The following is a 21,729-nucleotide window of genomic DNA, read 5'->3' as shown; positions in this document are numbered from 1 at the left end:
TGGTATTTCATCGGGTCCACAGGCTTTACCCACTTTCATTCTCTTAAGTGCTTCCTTTACTTCTAAAGATCTAATCCTTCTAGTATAATTCATATTTTTTTCTATTGTTCTATAATCTATATTCACGTTATTACCATTTTGACTATTATTAAAGAGATCATTAAAATAATTTCTCCATCTTTCTTTAATGTCCTCATCTTTCACCAACACTTTTCCTTCTTTATCCTTAATGCACCTAACTTGATTGAGATCTTGACATTTCCTTTCTCTCCTCTTTGCAAATCTATAAATATCTTTCTCCCCTTCTTTAGTTTCAAGTTTCTCATATAACTTTTCAAAGCCCTGTGCTCTTGCTTGACTAACTGCCTTTTTTGCCTCATTCTTTGCTATTTTGTACTTTTCATATGCGTCATTATTATCACATTTAGGTAATTTCTTATACCATTCTCTTTTTCTCTTCACTGCCTTTTGTACTTCCTCATTCCACCACCATCTCTCTTTTGAGGGTGGTCCATGTCCTTTAGACTCTCCAAGCACTTTTCTAGCTACTTCTCTAATCTTTGATGCCATCTGTATCCACATATCATTGGCCTCCATATCCAGCTTCCATTCTTCGGACTCGAGAAGCTCATTTTTGAACTTCACTTGCTTTACTCCTCTGAACTCCCACCACTTTGTTCGAGCTATACTATTTCTTCTGACCTTACTTGACTTGTTCCTAAACTTGACATCCAAGATCACCAACCGATGTTGACTTGTTAAAGCCTCTCCTGGAATGACCTTGCAATCCTTGCATAGAGCTTTATTTGTCTTCCTGGTTAAGAGGAAGTCGATTTGGCTTCTATGTTGCCCACTTTTGAAAGTCACTAAATGTGACTCTCTTTTTATAAAGTAGGTATTTGCTAGTATTAGGTCGTATGTCATAGCAAAATCCAGGATGTTTTTTCCCTCCTCATTTCGACTTCCAAAACCAAAACCTCCATGAACATTCTCATAACCTTGTCTATCACTTCCTACATGTCCATTCAAATCTCCACCAATGAAAACTTTCTCTTCATTTGGTAAGCTTTGCATTAAATCATCCATATCTTCTCAAAACCTTTGTTTACTCTCACTGTCTAGTCCTATTTGTGGGGCATAAGCATTAACTATATTTATTGTTTCTCCTTCTAGTACTAGCTTTACTAGTATAATTCTGTCTCCTACTCTTTTCACAGCTATTACTGTGTCTTTTAATGTCTTGTCTATGATTATGCCCACTCCGTTCTTATTTCTCTCCTTTCCGGTAAACCACAGTTTGTACCCTGAATTACCCACTTCCTTACTTTTCTCTCCTACCCATTTAGTCTCCTGAATGCAAGTAATATTCACCCTTCTCCTTTCCAAGGTATCCACAAGCTCCATTAATTTTCCTGTAAGTGATCCAACATTCCAAGTACTAACCCTGATCCTCCTCCTAACCTGCTCCTTCCTAATTGGTCTCTTTCTATGATATCTTCTATTGTTTTCTATGTCTATCTTGTGTTCTGTTCCACTATTTGTTCTACTATCTGTCATATGGACTAACTTCTTCACCCACACTCGTCCATGATGTGGGAATCCTTGCTCACTTAACACCATACTCGGGCGCTGGCATGGCGCGTCGCTTTCGGTGAACGCCCTACACCCTTGCATATTTCTCACTACACCCGGGCTCCGATGTAGAGCGTTGTTAGTAGAGGACGTCTCAACGTTTATATCATTTGAATCCATATCATAAGGTGTGACGAAATTTTTACGCTGGTTGTCACCTACCGCAACCCTCCTTCTTTATCCGGGCTTGGGACCAGCTAAGCGCAAACTACTTAGGCGGAGTTTGTATATATATACCCATGTACAGATTAATTGATATTAAGGAGAATCATCTCTTTCTACATGGTATCAGAGCAGGTCATCAATCTAGGGTGACTATTTGTTCTCACCACCCAGTTCAGGAGAGACCTTGGCCGCCGACCAGTCGTTTTGACCTTGATTAACATCGCCGGCGTCGCCTCAACCCCCTCATTCCACCACTGTGTGTTGTTACCTGATCCAGTACACCATTAAAGGACTTCTGAGGTTTGGCTCTCAGATCCTATTTCGGTATTTGCTTGATTTGTGATTTTGGGTTATTTTGCTGTTATAAGCACTTTGGATTAGCATTTCGGTTAGTTTTCTTTGTCTCAACAAATGGCAGACAATAAGAATGTTATTTCTGATGTGATTCCGGTGATGACTAAGATCACGGAACACAAACTTAATGGTTCGAATTACCTGGAATGAAGTAAGAATGTTAGGGTCTATTTGCGTAGCATTGATAAGGATGATCACCTTACTAAAAATCCACCCACTGATGATACACGACAAACTTGGTAAAGGAGGATGCTCGGTTGTTTTTGCAGCTTCGGAACTCGATTCACAGTGAGGTAATTAGTTTAATTAATCACTGTGAATTTGTTAAGGAATTGATGGATTATTTAGATTTTCTGTATTCTGGTAAAGGGAATATCTCCCGTATTTATGATGTATGTAAGGCATTCTACCGTGCTGAGAAAGAGGATAAGTCTCTCATGGCTTATTTTATGGATTTTAAACGGGTATATGAGGAACTTAATGTATTGTTGCCTTTTAGTTCTGATGTGAAAGTTCAGCAGACCCAACGGGAGCAACTGGCTGTTATGAGTTTTCTTGCAGGCTTTCCTTCAGAGTATGAGACTGCTAAATCTCAGATTCTATCCAGTTCTGAGATTTCCTCTTTGCATGAAACGTTCACAAGGGTCCTTTGTACAGAGAGTACCCAATCTTCACAGCCTGCCAGTAGTGCTCTTATTAGCCGTAATCCAAATGGACAACAGGATAATAGAAAAGGAAGTAGAGGAGGAATTACAGGCAACAGAAGTAATCAGCGTAATGGAGAGGCCAGTTCTAATAAGGACTCAAGAGGAGTCATTTGTTATTATTGCCATGAGCCTAGCCATACAAAATATAATTGTCCGCAACTTCAGAGGAAAAATCAGCGATCACAGATGGCAAATATGGCAGCAGAGAATTCTACAGTATCTTCCTCTGAGAAAACTATTTTGGTATCTGCAGAGGATTTTGCACAATTTTCCCAGTATCAGGCATCTCTAAAGCCTACCAGTTCCCCTGTCACTGCGATCGCTGAGTCAGGTAAATCCACTACATGCCTTGTGCCTTTCTCATCCAAATGGGTTATTGATTCAGTGCGATGCATCACATGACAGTAATTCTAGTCTTCTATCCGCTTTCAGTCTAATCTCACTTTTTCTCATTACTTTAGCTGATGGTTCTACTACATGTGTCAAGGGTTGCTGAATCACGAACCCGACTTCGTCAATTTCTTTGTCTTCTGTTTTGTGTCTACCAAAATTCTCTTTTAATCTACTTTCTGTTAGTAAACTTACTCGTACCTTAAATTGTTCTGTTTCCTTTTTTCCTGACCAGTGTTTGTTTCAGGATCTTACGACGAAGCAGATTATTGGTAGAGGACGCGAGTCAGGTGGTCTCTACATTCTGAAAAATCATGTACCGCGGTCGCTTGTTTGCTCCAGTACCTTAACACCTCTTGAAACTAATTGTAGATTGGGTCATCCTTCTTTGTCTACCGTGAAGAAGCTGTGTCCTCAATTTCAGTCTTTATCAATACTAGAATGTGAGTTGTGTCAGTTTGCAAAACATCATCGTTTGCCTTCTGTGTCTAGAGTCAATAAACGGGCTTCATCACCTTTTGAGTTAGTTCATTCTGATGTTTGGGGTCCTTGTTCTGTTACTTCAAAAACTGGATTTCGTTATTTTGTTACTTTTGTTGATGATTACTCTCGTATTACCTGGTTATATTTAATGAAGAATCGTTCTGAGTTGTTTTCTATCTTTTGTGCCTTTTGTAATGAAATCAAAACTTAATTTAATATTTCTGTGCGCATATTAAGAAGTGACAATGCCAAAGAATACTTTTCAGCACAATTTCAGTCTTATATGACATAAAATGGCATTCTTCATCAGTCTTCTTGTGTGGATACCCCATCCCAAAATGGCGTGGCCGAAAGAAAAAATCGGCATCTTCTTGAGGTAACTTGTGCTCTTCTTTTTCAGATGAAAGTTCCTAAACACTTTTGGGCGGATGCAGTTTCTAGGGCATGTTTTTTGATCAATCGTATGCCGTCTTCTATCCTTAATGGGGATATTCCTTATACTGCTTTGTTTCTTACAAAATCTTTGTTTCCTATTGAACCCCGTATTTTTGGTTGTATCTCTTTTGTGCGTGATATTCGTCCACAGGTTACTAAATTGGATCCAAAATCTCTCAAATGTGTCTTCCTTGGGTACTCCCGGCTCCAAAAAGGGTACCGTTGTTTTTCTCCTACTCTTAATCGTTATCTTGTTTCTGCAGATGTCACATTTTTTTAGTCCACTCTATTTTTTCCTCAATCATTTGTGTATGAGAGTCAGGGGGAGGAGGATGATCTCTTAATATATACTGTCCAACCAATGTCTAGTCCTCTCCCACAGCCTGTTCCTTCTGTCTCTAGACCTACTCGACCTCCCGTTGTTCATGTTTATTCCAGGAGATTGGAGATTCCTGACTCAGATCCTCCACCAGCTACTTCGTTGGGAGATCCTGTACCTCATACTGATCATGATTCTGATCTAGACTTACCAATTGCTCTTCGTAAAGGTAAACGTTCATGTACTTACCCTATTTCTTCTTTTGTTTCTTATAATCAATTGTCTTCTTGTTCTCTGTGTTTTGTTACTTTTTTAGACTCTGTTCTTATTCCTAATACTGTTGGTGAGGCACTGTCTCATTCTGGCTGGTGTGATGCTATAAAAGAGGAAATGGAGACTTTAGATGCTAATGGTACATGGGAACTGTTGCCTTTGCCCACTGGTAAGAAAGCTATTGGTTGCAAATGAGTATTTACAATAAAGGTAAATCCTGATGGTTCTGTGACTAGGTTAAAAGCACGCCTTGTAGCAAAAGGATATGCTCAGACATATGGGGTTGATTACTCTGACACTTTTTCTCCTGTAGCTAAACTTATTTCTATTCACTCGTTTATCTCTTTAGCAGCTACATATGATTGGCCCCTGCATCAATTGGATATCAAGAATGCTTTCCTTCATGGTGATCTTCAGGAGGAGGTGTATATGGAGCAACCACCTGGGTTTGTTGCTCAGAGGGAGTTTGGTAAAATTTGTAGGCTTCGGAAGTCTCTTTATGGCTTGAAACAAAGTCCTAGGGTATGGTTTGGGAGATTCAGTGAAGCAGTACAGGAATTTGGTATACAAAAGAGTAAGTGTGATCACTCAATATTTTATAGGCAATCTGAGGCTGGTCTAATTCTCCTAGTAGTCTATGTGGATGACATTGTCATCACTGGGAGTGACTCTGCAGGTATTTCATCTCTTAAAACCTTCCTCCAAACCCAGTTTCAGACCAAAGACTTGGGATTGTTAAAGTATTTCTTGGGTATCGCAGTTATGAGAAGAAGGGTATTTTCTTATCTCAAAGAAAATATGTCTTCGATCTATTGAAACTCAACTCAACTCAACTCAACTAAGCCTTTATCCCAAAAATTTGGAGTTGGCTATATGGATTCGCTCTCTCCACTCTGAACGATTTTGGGTTAAATCCTTAGAAATATGTAATGCTTCTAGGTCATGTTGTACTATTCTCCTCCAAGTCAATTTAGGTTTACCCCTTTTTTTCTTTCTATCCTCTAACCTAATGTGCTCTACTTGTCTAACTGGAGCCTCCGTATGTCTACGCTTCACATGACCAAACCACCTCAATCTCCCTTCTCTCAACTTATCTTCAATTGGCACCACTCCTACCTTTTCTCTAATACTCTCATTATGGACTTTATCTAGTCTAGTATGGCCACTCATCCACCTTAACATTCTCATCTCTGCAACTCTTATCTTAGATGCATACGACTCTTTCAGTGCCCAACACTCACTACCATATAACATGGTCGGTCGTATGGTTGTACGGTAAAATTTTCCTTTCAATTTATTGGGAATCTTACGATCACATAAAACTCCCATGGCACGTCTCCACTTCAACCATCCGGCTTTAATCCTATTGAAAGAGACAGGAAAATTAGGTGCTAAGCTTTGTGGTGCACCAATGACTCCAACTTTACAACTGTTAGCAGGGGATAGTGAGTTGTTTGAAGATCCAGAGAGATACAGGAGATTGGTAGGAAAATTGAACTACCTTACAGTCACTCGTCCTGACATTGCTTATGCCGTTAGTGTGGTAAGTCAGTTTATGTCTTTCCTAACTGTTGCTCATTGGGAAGCCTTGGAACAAATCTTGTGTTATCTGAAGGGCGCTCCAGGAAGAGGTTTGCTATATGGTAATCATGGGAATTTAAATGTTGAATGTTTTTCAGATGCCGACTGGGTTGGATCTAAGGTTGACAGGAGGTCAACTACTGGATATTGCGTTTTTGTTGGAGGAAATTTGGTGTCTTGGAGAAGCAAGAAGCATAGTGTAGTTTCTCGATCTAGTGTTGAATCCGAATACAGAGCCATGGCACAATCAGTATGTGAGGTAATGTGGATACTTCAATTACTAGATGAGACAGGTTTTAAGACCTCTCTACCTGCGAAATTGTGATTGATAATCAAGCTGCTCTCTATATTGCTTCTAATCCGGTGTTTCATGAGCGGACCAAACATATTGAGATTGATTGTCACTTTATTCGTGAAAAGATTCAATAACAGATCATCTCAACAGGACACATCAAAACTGGAGAGCAGTCAGGAGATATTTTCACAAAAGCTTTGAATGGAGCTAGGATTGACTACATTTGTAACAAGTTAGGCATGATTAACATCTATGCTCCAACTTGAGGGGGAGTGTTATGGAAAGTCAATCACTATATTATTTCTCTGTATATTCTGTATTCTTATTTAGGATTTCTTCCTAATTAGTAGAACAGAATTATAGGAATCAATTGTATATATATACCCATGTACAGATTAATTGATATTAAGGAGAATCATCTCTTTCTACATCAATAAATGGCAGACAATAAGAATGTTATTTCTGATGTGATTTCGGTGATGACTAAGATCACGGAACACAAACTTCAAATTACCTGGAGTGGAGTAAGACTGTTAGGGTTTATTTGCGTAGCATTGATAAGGATAATTACCTTACTAAAGATCCACCTACGGATGATACACGACAAACTTGGCTAAGGGATTATGCTCGGTTGTTTTTGCAGCTTCGGAACTTGATTCACAGTTAGGTAATTAGTTTAATTAATCACTGTGAATTTGTTAAGGAATTGATGGATTACTTAGATTTTTTGTATTCTGGTAAAGGGAATATCTCCCGTATTTATGATATTTGTAAGGCATTGTACCGTGCTGAGAAAGAGGATAAGTCTCTCACGGCTTATTTTTTGGATTTTAAATGGGTATATGAGGAATTTAATGTATTGTTGCCTTTAGTCCTGATGTGAAAGTTCAGCAGGCTCAACGGGAGCAACTAGCTGTTATGAGTTTTCTTGCAGGCCTTCCTTCAGAGTATGAGACTGCTAAATCTCAGATTCTCTTCAGTTCTGAAATTTCCTTTTTGCATGAAACGTTCACACGGGTCCTTCGTACAGAGAGTACCCAATCTTCACAGCCTGCCAGTAGTGCTCTTATTAGCCGTAATCCAAATGGACAATAGGGTAATAGAAGAGGAAGTAGAGGTGGAATTACAGGCAACAGAAGTAATCAGCGTAATGGAGAGGCTAGTTCTAATCAAGACTCGAGGAGTCATTTGTTATTATTGCCATGAACCTGACCATACAAAATATAATTGTCCGCAACTTCAGAAGAAAAATTAGCGATCACAGATGGCAAATATGGTAGCAGAGGATTCTACAGTATTTTCCTCTGAGAAAACTATTTTGATATCTGTAGAGGATTTTGCACAGTTTTTCCAGTATCAGGCATCTCTAAAGCCTACCAGTTCCCCTGTCACTGCGATCGCTGAGTCAGGTAAATCCACTACATGCCTTGTGTCTTCCTCATCCAAATGGGTTATTGATTCTGGTGGCACAGATCACATGACAGGTAATTCTAATCTTCTATTTGCTTTTCAGTCTAATCTCACTTCCTCTGCTGTTACTTTAGCTGATGGTTCTATTTCTTGTGTCATGGGTTCTGGAACTGCGAACCCGACATCGTTAATTTCTTTGTCATCTGTTTTGTGTCTACCAAAATTCTCTTTTAATCTACTTTCTGTTAGTAAACTTACTCATACCTTAAATTGCTCTGTATCCTTTTTTCCTGAACAGTGTTTGTTTCAGGATCTTACGACGAAGCAGATTATTGGTACAGTACGTGAGTCAGGTGGTCTCTACATTCTGGAAAATCATGTACCGCGGTCGCTTGTTTGCTCCAGTACCTTAACACCTCTTGAAGCTCATCGTAGATTGGGCCATCCTTCTTTGTCTACCATGAAGAAGTTGTGTCCTCAGTTTCAGTCTTTATCAGTGCTAGAATGTGAGTCGTATCAGTTTGCAAAATATCATCGATTGCCTTCTGTGTCTAGAGTCAATAAACAGGCTTCATCCCCTTTTGAGTTAGTTCATTCTAATGTTTTGGGTCCTTGTTCTGTTACTTCTAAAACTGGATTTCGTTATTTTGTTACTTTTGTTGATAATTACTCTCGTGTTACCTGGTTATATTTAATGAAGAATCATTCTGAGTTGTTTTCTTTTTTTTGTGCCTTTTGTAATGAAATCAAAACTCAATTTAATATTTCTGTGAGCATATTAAGAAGTGACAATGCCAAAGAATACTTTTCAGCATAATTTCAGTCTTATATGACACAAAATAACATTCTTCATTAGTCTTTCTGTGTGGATACCCCATCCCAAAATGGCGCGGCCGAAAGAAAAAATCGGCATCTTCTTGAGGTAACTCGTGCTTTTCTTTTTCAGATGAAAGTTCCTAAACACTTTTGGGCGGATGCAGTTTCTACGACATGTTTTTTGATCAATCGTATGCCGTCTTCTGTCCTTAATGGGGATATTCCTTATACTATCTTGTTTCCTACAAAATCTTTGTTCCCTGTTGAATCCTGTATTTTTTGTTGTACCTGTTTTGTGCGTGATGTTCGTCCACAGGTTACTAAATTGGATCCAAAGTCTCTCAAATGTGTCTTCCTTGGGTACTCCCGGCTGCAAAAAGGGTACCGCTGTTTCTCTCCTACTCTTAATCGTTATCTTGTTTCTGCAGATGTCACATTTTTTGAGTCCACTCTATTCTTTCCTCAATCATCTGTGGATGAGAGTCAGGGGGAGGAGGATGATCTCTTAATATATACTGTCCAACCAATGTCTAGTCATCTTCCACAGCTTGTTCCTTCTGTCTCTAGACTTACTCGACCTCCCGTTGTTCATGTTTATTCCAGGAGATTGGAGATTTCTGACTCAGATCCTCCACTAGCTATTTCGTTGGGAGATCCTATACCTCATACTGATCATGATTCTAACCTAAGCTTACCCATTGCTCTTCGTAAAGGTAAGCGTTCATGCACTTACCCGATCTTTTTTTTTGTTTCTTATAATCAATTGTCTTTTTGTTCTCGGTGTTTTGTTACTTCTTTAGACTCTGTTCCTATCTCTAATACTGTTGGTGAGGCACTGTCTCTTCCTGGCTGGTGTGCTGCTATGAAAGAGGAAATTGAGGCTTTAGATGCTAATGGTACATGGGAACTGTTGCCTTTGCCAACTGGTAAGAAAGCTATTGGTTGCAAATGGGTATTTGCAGTAAAGGTAAATCCTGATAGTTCTGTAGCTAGGTTAAAAGCACGCCTTGTGGTAAAAGGATATGCTCAGACATGTGGAGTTGATTACTCTGACACTTTTTCTCCTGTAGCTAAACTTATTTCTATTCGCTTGTTTATCTCTTTAGCAGCTACATATGATTGGCCTCTGCATCAATTGGATATCAAGAATGCTTTCCTTAATGGTGATCTTCAGGAGGAGGTGTATATCGAGCAACCACCTGGGTTTGTTGCTCAGGGGGGGTTGGGTAAAGTTTGTAGGCTTCGGAAGTCTCTTTATGGCTTGAAACAAAGTCTTAGGGCATGGTTTGGGAGATTCAGTGAAGCAGTACAGGAATTTGGTATGCAAAAGAGTAACTGTGATCACTCAGTATTTTATAGGCAATCTGAGGCTGGTCTAATTCTTCTGGTAGTCTATGTGGATGACATTGTCATCACTGGGAGTGACTCTGCAGGTATTTCATCTCTTAAAGCCTTCCTCCAAACTCAGTTTCAGACCAAAGACTTGGGATTGTTAAAGTATTTCTTGGGTATTGAAGTTATGAGAAGTAAGAAGGGTATTTTCTTGTCTCAAAGAAAATATGTCCTCGATCTATTGACAGAGATAGGAAAATTAGGTGCTAAGCCTTGCAGTGCACCAATGACTCCAAATTTACAACTGTTAGCAGGGGATAGTAAGTTGCCAGAGAGATACAGGAGATTGGTAGGAAAATTGAACTACCTTACAGTCACTCGTCCTGACATTGCTTATGCTGTTAGTGTGGTAAGTCAGTTTATGTCTTCCTCAACTGTTGCTCATTGGGAAGCCTTGGGACAAATCTTGTGTTATCTGAAGGGCGCTCCAGGAAGAGGTTTGTTATATGGTAATCATGGGCATTTGAATGTTGAATGTTGAATGTTTTTCAGATGCCGACTGGGTTGGATCTAAGGTTGACAGGAGGTCAACCACTGGATATTGCATTTTTGTTGGAAGAAATTTGTGTCTTGGAGAAGCAAGAAGCAGAATATAGTTTCTCGATCTAGTGCTGAATCGAAATACAGAGCCATGGCACAATCAGTATGTGAGGTAATGTGGATACTTCAATTACTAGATGAGACAGGTTTTAAGACCTCCCTGCTTGCGAAATTATGGTGTGATAATCAAGCTGCTCTCCATATTGCTTCTAATCCGGTGTTTCAAGAGCGGACCAAACATATTGAGATTAATTGTCACTTTGTTCGTGAAAAGATTCAACAACAGATCATCTCAACAGGACACATCAAAACTGGAGAGCAGTTAGGAGATATTTTCACAAAAGCTCTGAATGGAGCTAGGATTGACTACATTTGTAATAAGTTGGGCAAGATTAACATCTATGCTCCAACTTGAGGGGGAGTGTTATGGAAAGTCAATCACTATATTATTTCTCTGTATATTATGTATTCTGTATTCCTATGTAGGATTTCTTATTTAGGATTTCTTTCTAATTAGTAAAACACAATTATATGAATTAATTGTATATATGTACCCATGTACAGATTAATTGAAATTAAAGAGAATCATCTCTTTCTACAGCCTGATTTCTTCCTTTTTTATTTGTTGAATGATTCGATCTTGATTTGCCAAATTTCAAAAATTATGAACAAAACCGAGAGGGGGAAAATGGATATTACATCAACAGTTTTTTCCATTTTAAATGATAAAGGCAAAAAATAATTTCCTTTTTTGCCTAGAAACCTGCTATTGCATTGGACTTTTTCTTAAACAAAATTAGGGATTTTTTGGTAATAAATTGAAGTCCAGGAACAAAAATGAAACAATGCTACCACTAACTTGAGATGAATGAGCGGGCCGAAGCAAGAGTCAATGTGATAGGATTACTTGGGCTTGGACTAAAAGATACAACAAAACAAAGTTAGTTGATCATCCACCCTCATAAGCCCTTTGAACTTGTTGTAAATGAATATTGACAAATGCCCACGCCCAAACTAGTGAGGGGCCATGGGTAAAAATAACTTGAACTGAAGCATAAAGAAATAACATTGAATTTCCAGTGAGCTGCTTCACTGGATCATTTGCAATTCCGGCTATGATGACCAAATTGTAGCAAGATGGGAGTTAATTGATGATACTGGAAACAATTTATTGTTAGACATTGACTTGAAAGAAACTTAAAATCAGTAAGCAGCGATTCAAGTTACCCATTACCGTGGTTAACTAATGTTAGAAGCTCTGCAGGTTGCCATTGTTGTAGTTGCAGTGCCTGAAGGACTTCCCTTAGCTGTTACCTTAATGTAAGTTTCTCTAAGAGTATCTTTCACAAAATCTCAGAACATCAGGCATCTTTCACTGTTTGTTCCACTTATTTCTTTCATTTCAATCATGTTCCTCCTCCTTGCATTCATGCTCGACATAAAGCTACTGGCTATTATTGGTTTATATAGCAGATTAAATCCCTAATTTTCCTTTCTCTGTCTGATGAATGATTTCAGAAATCTCATTTGCTAACTTCATTGTTAACATTTTTTTTATGTTAAAATTTTCTTGTACTTATGTTTTGCTTTTTCTGCAACAGTCTGGCCTATTCAATGAGAAAAATGATGGCAGATAAGGCCTTGGTATGTATTATATTTTTCCTGTTTTTGCTTTTGTAAACCTTGACTTTCTGCATGGCTCCATAAAAGTTGAATTGCAGGTGCGCAGGCTTTCAGCCTGTGAAACAATGGGCTCTGCAACAACTATTTGCAGTGATAAGACTGGTACCTTAACCTTAAATCAGGTAAATTCTCTAGCATTATTTGAATGATTTTGAGGCTCTGAATTTCTCTTGCAAAGGTAGGTGTAAAGGAGGAGGATGGATTAGCCTGGTCAATGGATTCTTATAGATGAATGGAGATCATTTGTGGTATTGTAATGTAAGAACTTAATGAGCTAGAAGGTCAGAAAATGGAGAATAATGGATTTTTTATACTAATATATAATAGCACAAGAATAATTTTAAAATTTTTTATTATATAATTGAATTGCTTCGCAATGTTTACTGGAGTATCAAAGGTCATATGATTATAAAATTTCAGTTTGAATCTGTCCAGACCATATCAGTTAAATGGACATTGATATTTCTGATGTTTAAATTAATGCATGTGCTCATTAGTAATTCTACAAATTGCAGGTTCATTTGATATGGGAAAAGAGAGTGTCGGTGCTGTTTTATTTTATTTTATGGTTGTGGGATGGGTATGCAATAAGATCTTCTTCTTTTGTTTCACAAATTGAGAGATTTCTTTTATTCTCAGATGACTGTCGTTAGTACTTTTATTGGTGGACAAAAAATTGATCCTCTAGTCAGCAAGTCAGAGTTGCCTCTTATGTTGTCAACTTTACTTATTGAAGGCATCGCACAGAACACAAATGGCAGTGTTTTTGTTCCCGAGGTACATTTAATTGTTCATCCTTTTCTTCCCTTCTACCACCGGAAGATATAATTAAGCAGAAATCCAAGCTTTAAAGAATCCATTACATCTTCACATGGTGTTACTGCTATTGGTCAGGGTGTAGAAGATGTAGAGGTTTCTGGCTCACCAACAGAAATGGCTATTCTAATTTGGGGAGTCAAGGTTTCTTTTTTAGCTTCATTTTATTTGTCACTCGGGTAATATTTTAGTTGTAAAATTAATTGACACCCATTCCTTGTTGGCAGCTGGGAATGAATTTTGCTACTGTTCGATCAGAGTCTACTGTCATTCATGTCTTCCCATTCAACTCAGAGAAAAAAAGAGGTGGTGCAGCACTACGTCTGGTAATATAACTACTTTGGTGCAGCGTATAAAAGGATAAAGACTATAAGACTCTGGCTTATACTACATTAGCATGAAGTATATTCTTAAATTTTAAGAACGTTGAAAGTCCTCGAAGCAACACACTCAAACACACACACACACACACACACACACACACACACACACATAAACTCCAAGGAAACATGGATTGCTATATGCAAGTGTGAAATATTTGACCATTTAAACAATCTTGAAATATTCTTAATGCTTTCTCATGAAAATTTTTCTATGGAAGAATAAAACTAGGATATATTTTCTCCTCTGTGATACAGACATGGAACAATTGATGACCAGGTTCATAATTATTTTTCTGCTGGAAGTGTAGCTTCTTCTCTCTCTCTGACCTTAAAACTTTTTTTCAAAAATTTTTAAATGAGTTTGCAATAAATTTAATAACTTTGGGAACTCATTCAGCTAAAATTAGAATATTTTAATTCATAAACATATTTTTTTGTTGACCTTGACTTAATAACAAATTTTTCTGGGTAAGAATACTAGCCTCCATAAATGAGGAAGTATTAGTCCTTCTAGAGACCCATGTCCTTATGATGAAAAAGTTACAGATAAAAATAGTATGCCTTTTTGGTTTAAATAAGACACATCTAGAATTATATACAGAATACAAAATCTCTACTTTTGCATCTATGTGAATGTGACTAGTTTTTAATACCAATGCATCTCATTCTACAGCCTGATTCTCAAGTGCATATACACTGGAAGGGAGCTGCTGAAATAATCTTAGCCTTATGTACGGGGTACATTGACGCAAATGATCATATAGTACCAATGGATGAAGATAAGGTTTGTCAAAATGGATGCCCTCTCAGAAAAGTAGGGTTATATTTGTAAGATGAAGTTAATCAGTATGGTTCTGCAATTTAAAATTTATTTTCTACCCTCTCTCTCTCTCTCTCTGTGTGGCAAGTTTTCCTATGCTAAAAATTTTTAAAATGTGGAAACCATCAATGTTTTTTAGCAAGAGTGATACTTTTATTTAGCAGAGAATTCCTTCTAGTGATACTGGTCTTTCTTTGCAGAAGTCATTTTTTAAACAAGCTATTGATGATATGGCTGCTGGTAGTTTGCGTTGTGTTGCCATAGCATATAGATCATATGAAATTGAGAAGGTTCCGGTTGATGAAGAACAGCTAACTCAATGGGCATTACCAGAAGATGATCTCATTTTGCTTGCTATTATTGGCTTAAAGGTATCAAATGGTGTAATGGTGTTGAAACACTACAAAAGTACTGTAATTCAAGGTTCTTTTGTTTCAAGTTTTGTTTCAATATGTACTTCACTGCATGATTAGGCTTTTCATTGTCATCTCATGCCTCACTTGTTTGTGATTTTAATGCAATATTAGGTCGTAATTCAATTAGTTTATCTTTGGTACAATTTTGGGCTACATTTAGGACAACACTGATATTGGATGAGACAGTTGAGTGATGTCACACTGTCAACTTTCCTGCCCTTTTGCCTCTCTTTTTTTCCCTTAAGTAAGAGAATGCCTGGCTTTTTTTTTTTTTTTTTTTGTTTCTCTGCTTACGCATATAAATTGATCTTATAGCAATGTCCTATTTTGTCTTTGTGAATGTTCACTGATATTTTATTTTATTTTTTCTTAGATTCAATTGATTGATGGAACCCAATTTTGTTTCTTTTGGCTGTTTGCATTTGTATCAATAGCTGTTTGCATGGATATCTCTAAACTGATCCAGAAAATGGATGCAGGACCCATGTCGACCAGGTGTCAAAGAAGTAGTGCAATTGTGTCAAAATGCTGGTGTTAAGGTACTTTTATCAAATTTTAAATGTAGAAACCTGTTTCTTTGATAGATGAACATTCTTCAGCTTCTTGGCATTTCTTTTTTTTCCTTTTCCCCAACTTTTCATTAAAAGGGAAAATTAAAGTTGGATTACTTTGATGTTTCAATATGGTGAATGCTGTTTTGTGGCACTACTACTAAAACCTTCTAGGTCTTTTCTCTATGCCAGTAAACATCTAATTTGCACTCAGAAATGTTATGTTTTTAGTTCAATTCTGAGAATTTCGGTTTCAGAATTGGCACTAGAAGCTAAGCATTAACTTTTCATTCCAGTTTTCAACTTATATTAGTCTGGAAACTAAACAAATAAACAACAAATTTCGCTACTAGAAAACATTTCTTAACAAAATTTTCAAGTTAAAAATTTGCTTTTCCAGGAATCATCAAAATAATTTTCAAAAGCATTTTTGGTAATTTGAGAAAAGTGGGATTGAATAACATAAGGTCTGAAAACTCAATTCCACTCCTCTAATTTACTTATATCGAAATCCTAAAAAGCTGAACAAAAAAAAATACAATTTTAAATCTTTAGTGCTAGTATCCCTTTGAACTTATATCATCCATCTTTTGTTTTCCTTATCATGATCAAGGATTTGAATAGTAATTGATAAAACCTGTGCACACCTTTACAAAAAATCTTGCCAGAATGGTTGAATTTCATCAACAAGTTTTTCGTCATCAAAATGAGTAAGTTTTTAGGGCTAACACTATAATTTTGTGGTTGTGAGTGTTAAAGTTGCACAAAATCTAGGGTTTCATTTCCATGTTGCACTTTGATTCAATTCCACGTGTTATTTTTATCATGTGATTGAAGTATTGAAATCAATTGGAAATATCCTTTGGTAATTGGAATGCACTGGAAAATATTAATTTTCTTTCAATATTAAGATAATGAAAATATTTCAATAAAAAAATATGAATGCTTAAACCTGCAAGAATTTCATATTTTTCTATTTAGTGTGAGAAAAATTATATGAACAAGTGATAAATTGTGATTACTACTAGTGACTGGTGGCAGCTACTAGTGATTGGTGATAGCCAGGGATGATTTGGTAGTAGTCCATAGATTAATAGGTGTCTATGTTGTTCCCTTAAAAATTCCTTTCCTCTTCATGAACATCTTGAAGGCTGAAAAACAACTTGACTTGTTTTGAAAGTAGGAGTAATTTTCCTTGAAAATGGCCTAGTGTTCCATTGACTAGGAAGAATATACATCCGCTGACTAATTTTTGCGAGTGTCACAAATTCTGGATTTTTTTTTATGGACAATAATTTCTGTGAAACAAGTTGGGTCTAGACAATTTCCCTTAATTTGGGCATGAGCTATCATGTCATCTAAAAGATTAACTGAAAGAATTTTTTTTTTTTTTACCTCCTATTTTCTTGTAGGTGCGCATGGTCACTGGTGACAATCTTCAAACTGCTAAAGCAATTGCTTTGGAATGTGGGATACTAAGTTCAGACGAAAATGCTATGGAACCATATCTTATTGAAGGAAGAGTATTTCGTCGCTACTCAGAGGAAGAAAGAAAAGCAATTGCTGAGGACATCTTAGTATGGGAAATTTGTTTGGATGTCTTTTTCTTTTTCTTGTTTCTTTGCACTCATTAATTATGTCTATCAAACCTCAAATTAACTTGAAACATTTAGTTCCACCTTTCAATGTAAAGGTGATGGGACGGTCTTCTCCAAATGACAAACTTCTACTTGTTCAAGCATTGAAAAAGAGGAAACATGTTGTCGCTGTAACTGGAGATGGCACAAATGATGCTTCTGCATTACATGAGGTTTGACTGTGTTTTATGATTGTTGTTAAAATTGCTTCATGAAATTAAAGTTTTAGTCTCAGAATGATAGTTTGGATGAATGAGAAAACGGGTGAGCATGTAAGATGACATGAAGTAATGAAAAGGGACTTAGCTTCCCAGACACTTATAAAATTGTAGACCTAAACAGGCAGGATGGAGTGGAGGAAAGCGATCCTTATATTCGACTGTGACCCCAACTAGTTGGGATTAAGGTTTACTTGAGTTGAGTTAATGATTGTTTGGAGGAAGTTGGTTGGGTAATTGTGCATTCTGTGAATGAATTTCTGAAGGTGCCTCTAGATGTTTGGATCCACTATGCATTCCACCTATCTGGTATTGTAAGAAACAAATGCTTAAATGATTTTTTATGTTCTTGAGCATTTTAGTTTGTGAATTGAAACATTAATTTCTACTACACCTTTAGTTGCACAATAGTGGCTTGTTACTTATCCTTATATTCAGGATTGCACATGCTACTTATTTTCCTAAATTGCTGTCTGTGTTTGATTTATTTTTTAATTTTTGGTTGTGGTATTTAGGCAGATGTTGGTCTTTCAATGGGTATTCAAGGTACAGAAGTTGCTAAAGAGAGTTCTGATATTGTAATTCTGGATGACAACTTTGCTTCAGTTGTGAAGGTTGGTTATACGTAAACTGCTGTTGTAAGAAATGCAACTTTAAGGCCGGATTAGCATCTGGCCCTTGTAATCTTTTTGACCTGTCGTGTAGGTTAGGTCCAGGCCTTGCAGTTGTTAACCTACCATATGTTACCATTGTGCAGCACACCAAATTAAATTAATGTTCTATTTTCTTTTTGTGCCCAAATTTTCTTGAACAACTATAGGAATATTCTTTTTTCGGTTCATTCCTTTGAATGAGTGAACTTGTCAATAATTTTAAATTTCCGCTGGAATTAGGTTGTCCAATGGGGTAGATCTGTATATGCAAATATTCAGAAGTTCATCCAGTTTCAACTTTCAGTTAATGTTGCAACCATCATTATAAATATTGTGGCTGCAATTTTTTCTGGTGAGGTCCCATTGAATACTGTACAGGTTTGTGCACCTATTCCTTCTCTTCTCCATCATGCCTCCACAGTCCACACACATGAAAAAGAAAAGGGGGAAAAGAAGGTTCTATCCTCTATTCCACGTGTTACTTGTTCTGATGTTTCTCTTTTCTCTCTTGATACAGCTTCTCTGGGTTAATCTTATTATGGACACTCTTGGGGCGTTGGCATTGGCTACTGAGCCACCTACAGATCACCTGATGCATAAGCCCCCTGTTGGTCGCAGGTGAGAAATTTTATGATGGTTGGCGCGTTGGTGGACAGTTTTGTGTTGATGGTTGGCACCTTGGTAAGCTAGTGTCATTCTATACAAGGAAACAGATGCATTCAAGTCCTATTAGGAAGAACTAAAAGTGGATGTAGAAAAATCTACTTCATTCCATCTGTAAAATCATTCATACTGGAAGTTGGAAGTCCTTTCTGATTCCTTCCCCAAACCCCAAACCCCCCTTTTCTTTTCTTTTCTTGGATATAAAAGGGGCACTGAAGGTGGCTCAGTAGCCAATGCCAACGCCCCAAGAGTATGAATGATTTGTCCACCTCCACCACCACTAGTGTCAGGCACTAGCAATCTAAGAATACAGTTTATCAAACACTTTCACTCCCAAATGAAAAGGAAGATCAATAGTAATGAATCAGCAGTAAAGTCCCTTCACTATATATGGGATGACCCCCCCCTTCTCCCGAAGCACACACGCACCAAAAAAAAAAAAAAAGAGAAGGGCACTAGACTCCTTTCTTTTTATCTTTATTTTGAAGCCTTTGCAGATGTGCCGATATCATATCTTATGCTTTTCAGGGCACCTCTAATTACAAATATCATGTGGAGGAACCTTCTGATACAGGTATATAGAATACATATCTCTATTTTAAGTGCTCATCTTTTATACTAGATGTATTTTGATTCATTTTAATTACATGCTCGCTATTAATTTTATTTGGAAAGTTCAGACAATTTATCAGGCAAGTGTAGTGCTTGTCCTAGCTTTCCGAGGGAGGAGTTTATTAGGCCTGCAGCATCAAAGTGCTGAACATGCAAACAAAGTGAACCATACCATAATGTTCAATGCATTTGTGCTTTGTCAAGTAAGTAATATGAATTAAACAGTAATGTGATAATTTAAGCTTTCCTGTGTTGGAATTTTCAGTAGTTTCAAATGATTGCAAAAATGGATTTTGGGATTCTGTTTCGTTATGTGAATAAAAGATTTTATCGGAGGGCTTCACTACCATGACGCTCGGTAATTCTAGAGCAGCAGGTTCATTGATAATTGGCTTAGGTGCTTTTTGGGTTGCTCTCATTGATCAGCAGTTAACAAATTACTGGTTTCCATAACTTAAGACTTTATTCCAATGTGCATGAGAACAGTTATTTGGGTTCTTTCCTCTACTCAACTTGATTTAGGACTGCTATTGCAGTAAAGTCTAGGGATGTGCATAACCATGCATCTGTTAGCCTAATCAACATATAGCTTTTCTTTTCTTGTGTTTCTCTTTATCCATTCTTGTTTCATGAGGCATATTCATTTGAATGGTTTGTACCTGTATAGTGATAGTAGCTTGGCTCCTTATCTTGAACCTTGAGTCTTTTAGTTTTACTGTTCATTTGCACCTCACTTTCGGCAGCATTGTACCACCACAGTAAAGTGTTGTGAAAATTCACCCACACAAATTAAAGAAACACATGTGGGCCTAAACCTACACCACCAACAAATCCAGAAATCAAAAGAAAAATAATTTACAACTACTAATTATTTTTCTAAGCCTCAAACACTCACAAATCACTCACAGATGCACTGTTACTCAATTTTCATAGACTGCCTGCACTCACTCCATGGCTTCTCTTTGGACTTCCAAATTCAAGTCCAAGTATAATTGGACACTCTAAGCACCGGATCTTCCTTTTTTTTTTTTTTTAAACTTCCTAATCTAATTCTAGTAACTTCCTTTTTAATGTCAACTCTATTCCTTATTCCATTTGGTCTTGGATTTCCAGCACAAAACCACGAGGTTTAGTTGTCTACTAGGTCTCAGCTTACTTCTTCCAAGAATGAGTCTCATATTTCATTCACTTCTGAATAAAAGATGCCACCTGCTGATTCCACTGTCATTCCTTTTTTTGCATTATTGATCATGAAGACGGTTCATGTATACAAGTGATAGGATGAAAAGTAATTGTTTGAATTGCAGATCTTCAATGAATTTAATGCCCGAAAACCAGATGAAAAGAATATTTTTAAAGGAGTCACAAAAAACCATTTGTTCATGGGGATAGTTGCAGTAGAAATAATTCTTCAGGTGAGACCTATTTAATTTCTACAGTTTGTTTTTGGGCTTTTGCTATGTTCCGTGGTTATCCAAATCCTCTGGTGTTTTACAGTTTATTATAGTTGAGTTCAATGGAAAGTTTACTTCAACAGTGGGGCTTAACTGGAAGCAATGGCTGATTTCAGTTGCTATTGGTTTTATGAGGTCAGTAACTGCAGTCCTTAATTGGAAGATTTCCATGAGCATCAACAGAGTAAAACTCTGTTCCTTTTGGATGGTGTCATATGCGTGTAAGACTAGCTGATATAATTCCCTCAATTCAGTCTCTTTAGCTTTTTATGTACTTTTTTCAGTGAACCAATTATTAGACTTAATATTCTATTCATGCAGTTCTTACATACTAATTTTTACGCCAATCAGTAATGGATAATTATTTAATATACGTTACAGTAATATTATCCCTACTTGTTTTGGGTAAAAATTTCAAATTTAGATTAAAAACTATAAATATCTGATTGGCTTGAAACTTAAACTTGGTGTGCATGATCTACATGAATGGAGTATTAAATCCTTTTTTTTTTTTTTTGTGAAAAGTGAATCATTCAGTACATTACATTACCATTTAAAAATCGTGCAATCTACATGTGCATATATATTCTCTGTTTAACTACTGATGTCAAGTCCACTTTTTCTTCTTAAACTAGCTGGCCGCTTGCATTTGTTGGCAAACTGATACCTGTTCCAGAAACCCCCTTGCTCAAGTTCTTTTCAAGGAGATTTCGTGGACTTAGAAATTATCTAAGAACTATCTGTTAGTTCATCATTTATTCCTCAATTAATGTGATTTTGCATTGACGTCGCACTGTATTTATACGATTGACTTGTTGTTCCTTCCAGGTTAATCAGCATAAGCCACGATGATTTACAGCATTGACGTTAAGCTGTATGATAGGGAATTAACTAAGTTCATTAGTGCTTTTTCTCCCTTCCTTTAAGTTAAAGGATGACGAAAATTTCAGATAAATTTTCAGCAACAATCCCAATTTTCTTTTAAATTTTTGAGCGATTGCCAAATCCAGTAAAACTTTAAAGACTTCAAG

General features: G+C 37.0%; 2 protein-coding genes across 2 annotated transcripts in view; both read left to right on the top strand.

Annotated features, from left to right (window-relative positions):
* The window catches only part of LOC110641426 (calcium-transporting ATPase 8, plasma membrane-type), a 36,625-nt gene that overhangs the window by 14,802 nt on the left and 94 nt on the right, over nt 1–21,729 (top strand). Inside the window, exons 13-32 of the mRNA XM_058144303.1 lie at nt 12,057–12,112; nt 12,394–12,436; nt 12,514–12,597; nt 13,115–13,252; nt 13,370–13,435; nt 13,519–13,617; nt 14,348–14,458; nt 14,695–14,865; nt 15,390–15,449; nt 16,874–17,038; nt 17,155–17,271; nt 17,832–17,930; nt 18,210–18,347; nt 18,487–18,587; nt 19,161–19,206; nt 19,313–19,447; nt 20,552–20,659; nt 20,742–20,833; nt 21,334–21,440; nt 21,527–21,729. The exon at nt 21,527–21,729 is cut by the window's right edge and continues 94 nt beyond it. Coding sequence (XP_058000286.1) covers nt 12,057–12,112; nt 12,394–12,436; nt 12,514–12,597; nt 13,115–13,252; nt 13,370–13,435; nt 13,519–13,617; nt 14,348–14,458; nt 14,695–14,865; nt 15,390–15,449; nt 16,874–17,038; nt 17,155–17,271; nt 17,832–17,930; nt 18,210–18,347; nt 18,487–18,587; nt 19,161–19,206; nt 19,313–19,447; nt 20,552–20,659; nt 20,742–20,833; nt 21,334–21,440; nt 21,527–21,531 — 1,941 coding nt within the window. The 3' untranslated portion in view covers nt 21,532–21,729. The remainder of the gene's footprint in view (nt 1–12,056; nt 12,113–12,393; nt 12,437–12,513; nt 12,598–13,114; nt 13,253–13,369; nt 13,436–13,518; nt 13,618–14,347; nt 14,459–14,694; nt 14,866–15,389; nt 15,450–16,873; nt 17,039–17,154; nt 17,272–17,831; nt 17,931–18,209; nt 18,348–18,486; nt 18,588–19,160; nt 19,207–19,312; nt 19,448–20,551; nt 20,660–20,741; nt 20,834–21,333; nt 21,441–21,526) is intronic.
* Nucleotides 2,468–4,777, top strand: LOC131178725 (uncharacterized). Its single transcript, XM_058144304.1, has 2 exons — nt 2,468–3,189; nt 3,496–4,777. The coding sequence occupies exons 1-2, from the start codon at nt 2,487–2,489 to the stop codon at nt 3,522–3,524; spliced, it is 732 nt and encodes a 243-aa protein (XP_058000287.1). The 5' UTR covers nt 2,468–2,486; the 3' UTR covers nt 3,525–4,777.

This window comes from Hevea brasiliensis, chromosome 3 (assembly GCF_030052815.1).
Source record: "Hevea brasiliensis isolate MT/VB/25A 57/8 chromosome 3, ASM3005281v1, whole genome shotgun sequence".
NCBI lineage: Eukaryota > Viridiplantae > Streptophyta > Magnoliopsida > Malpighiales > Euphorbiaceae > Hevea > Hevea brasiliensis.
This window is presented reverse-complemented; position numbering and strand designations above follow the sequence as displayed.

Bases quoted from the DNA above. Each gene is read 5' to 3' on its own strand.
- LOC131178725 (XM_058144304.1), top strand. From the start codon at position 2,487: ATGGATTATTTAGATTTTCTGTATTCTGGTAAAGGGAATATCTCCCGT. The intron at 3,190-3,495 runs GTAAATCCACTA...TGTTTGTTTCAG, and splicing joins CACTGCGATCGCTGAGTCAG to GATCTTACGACGAAGCAGAT.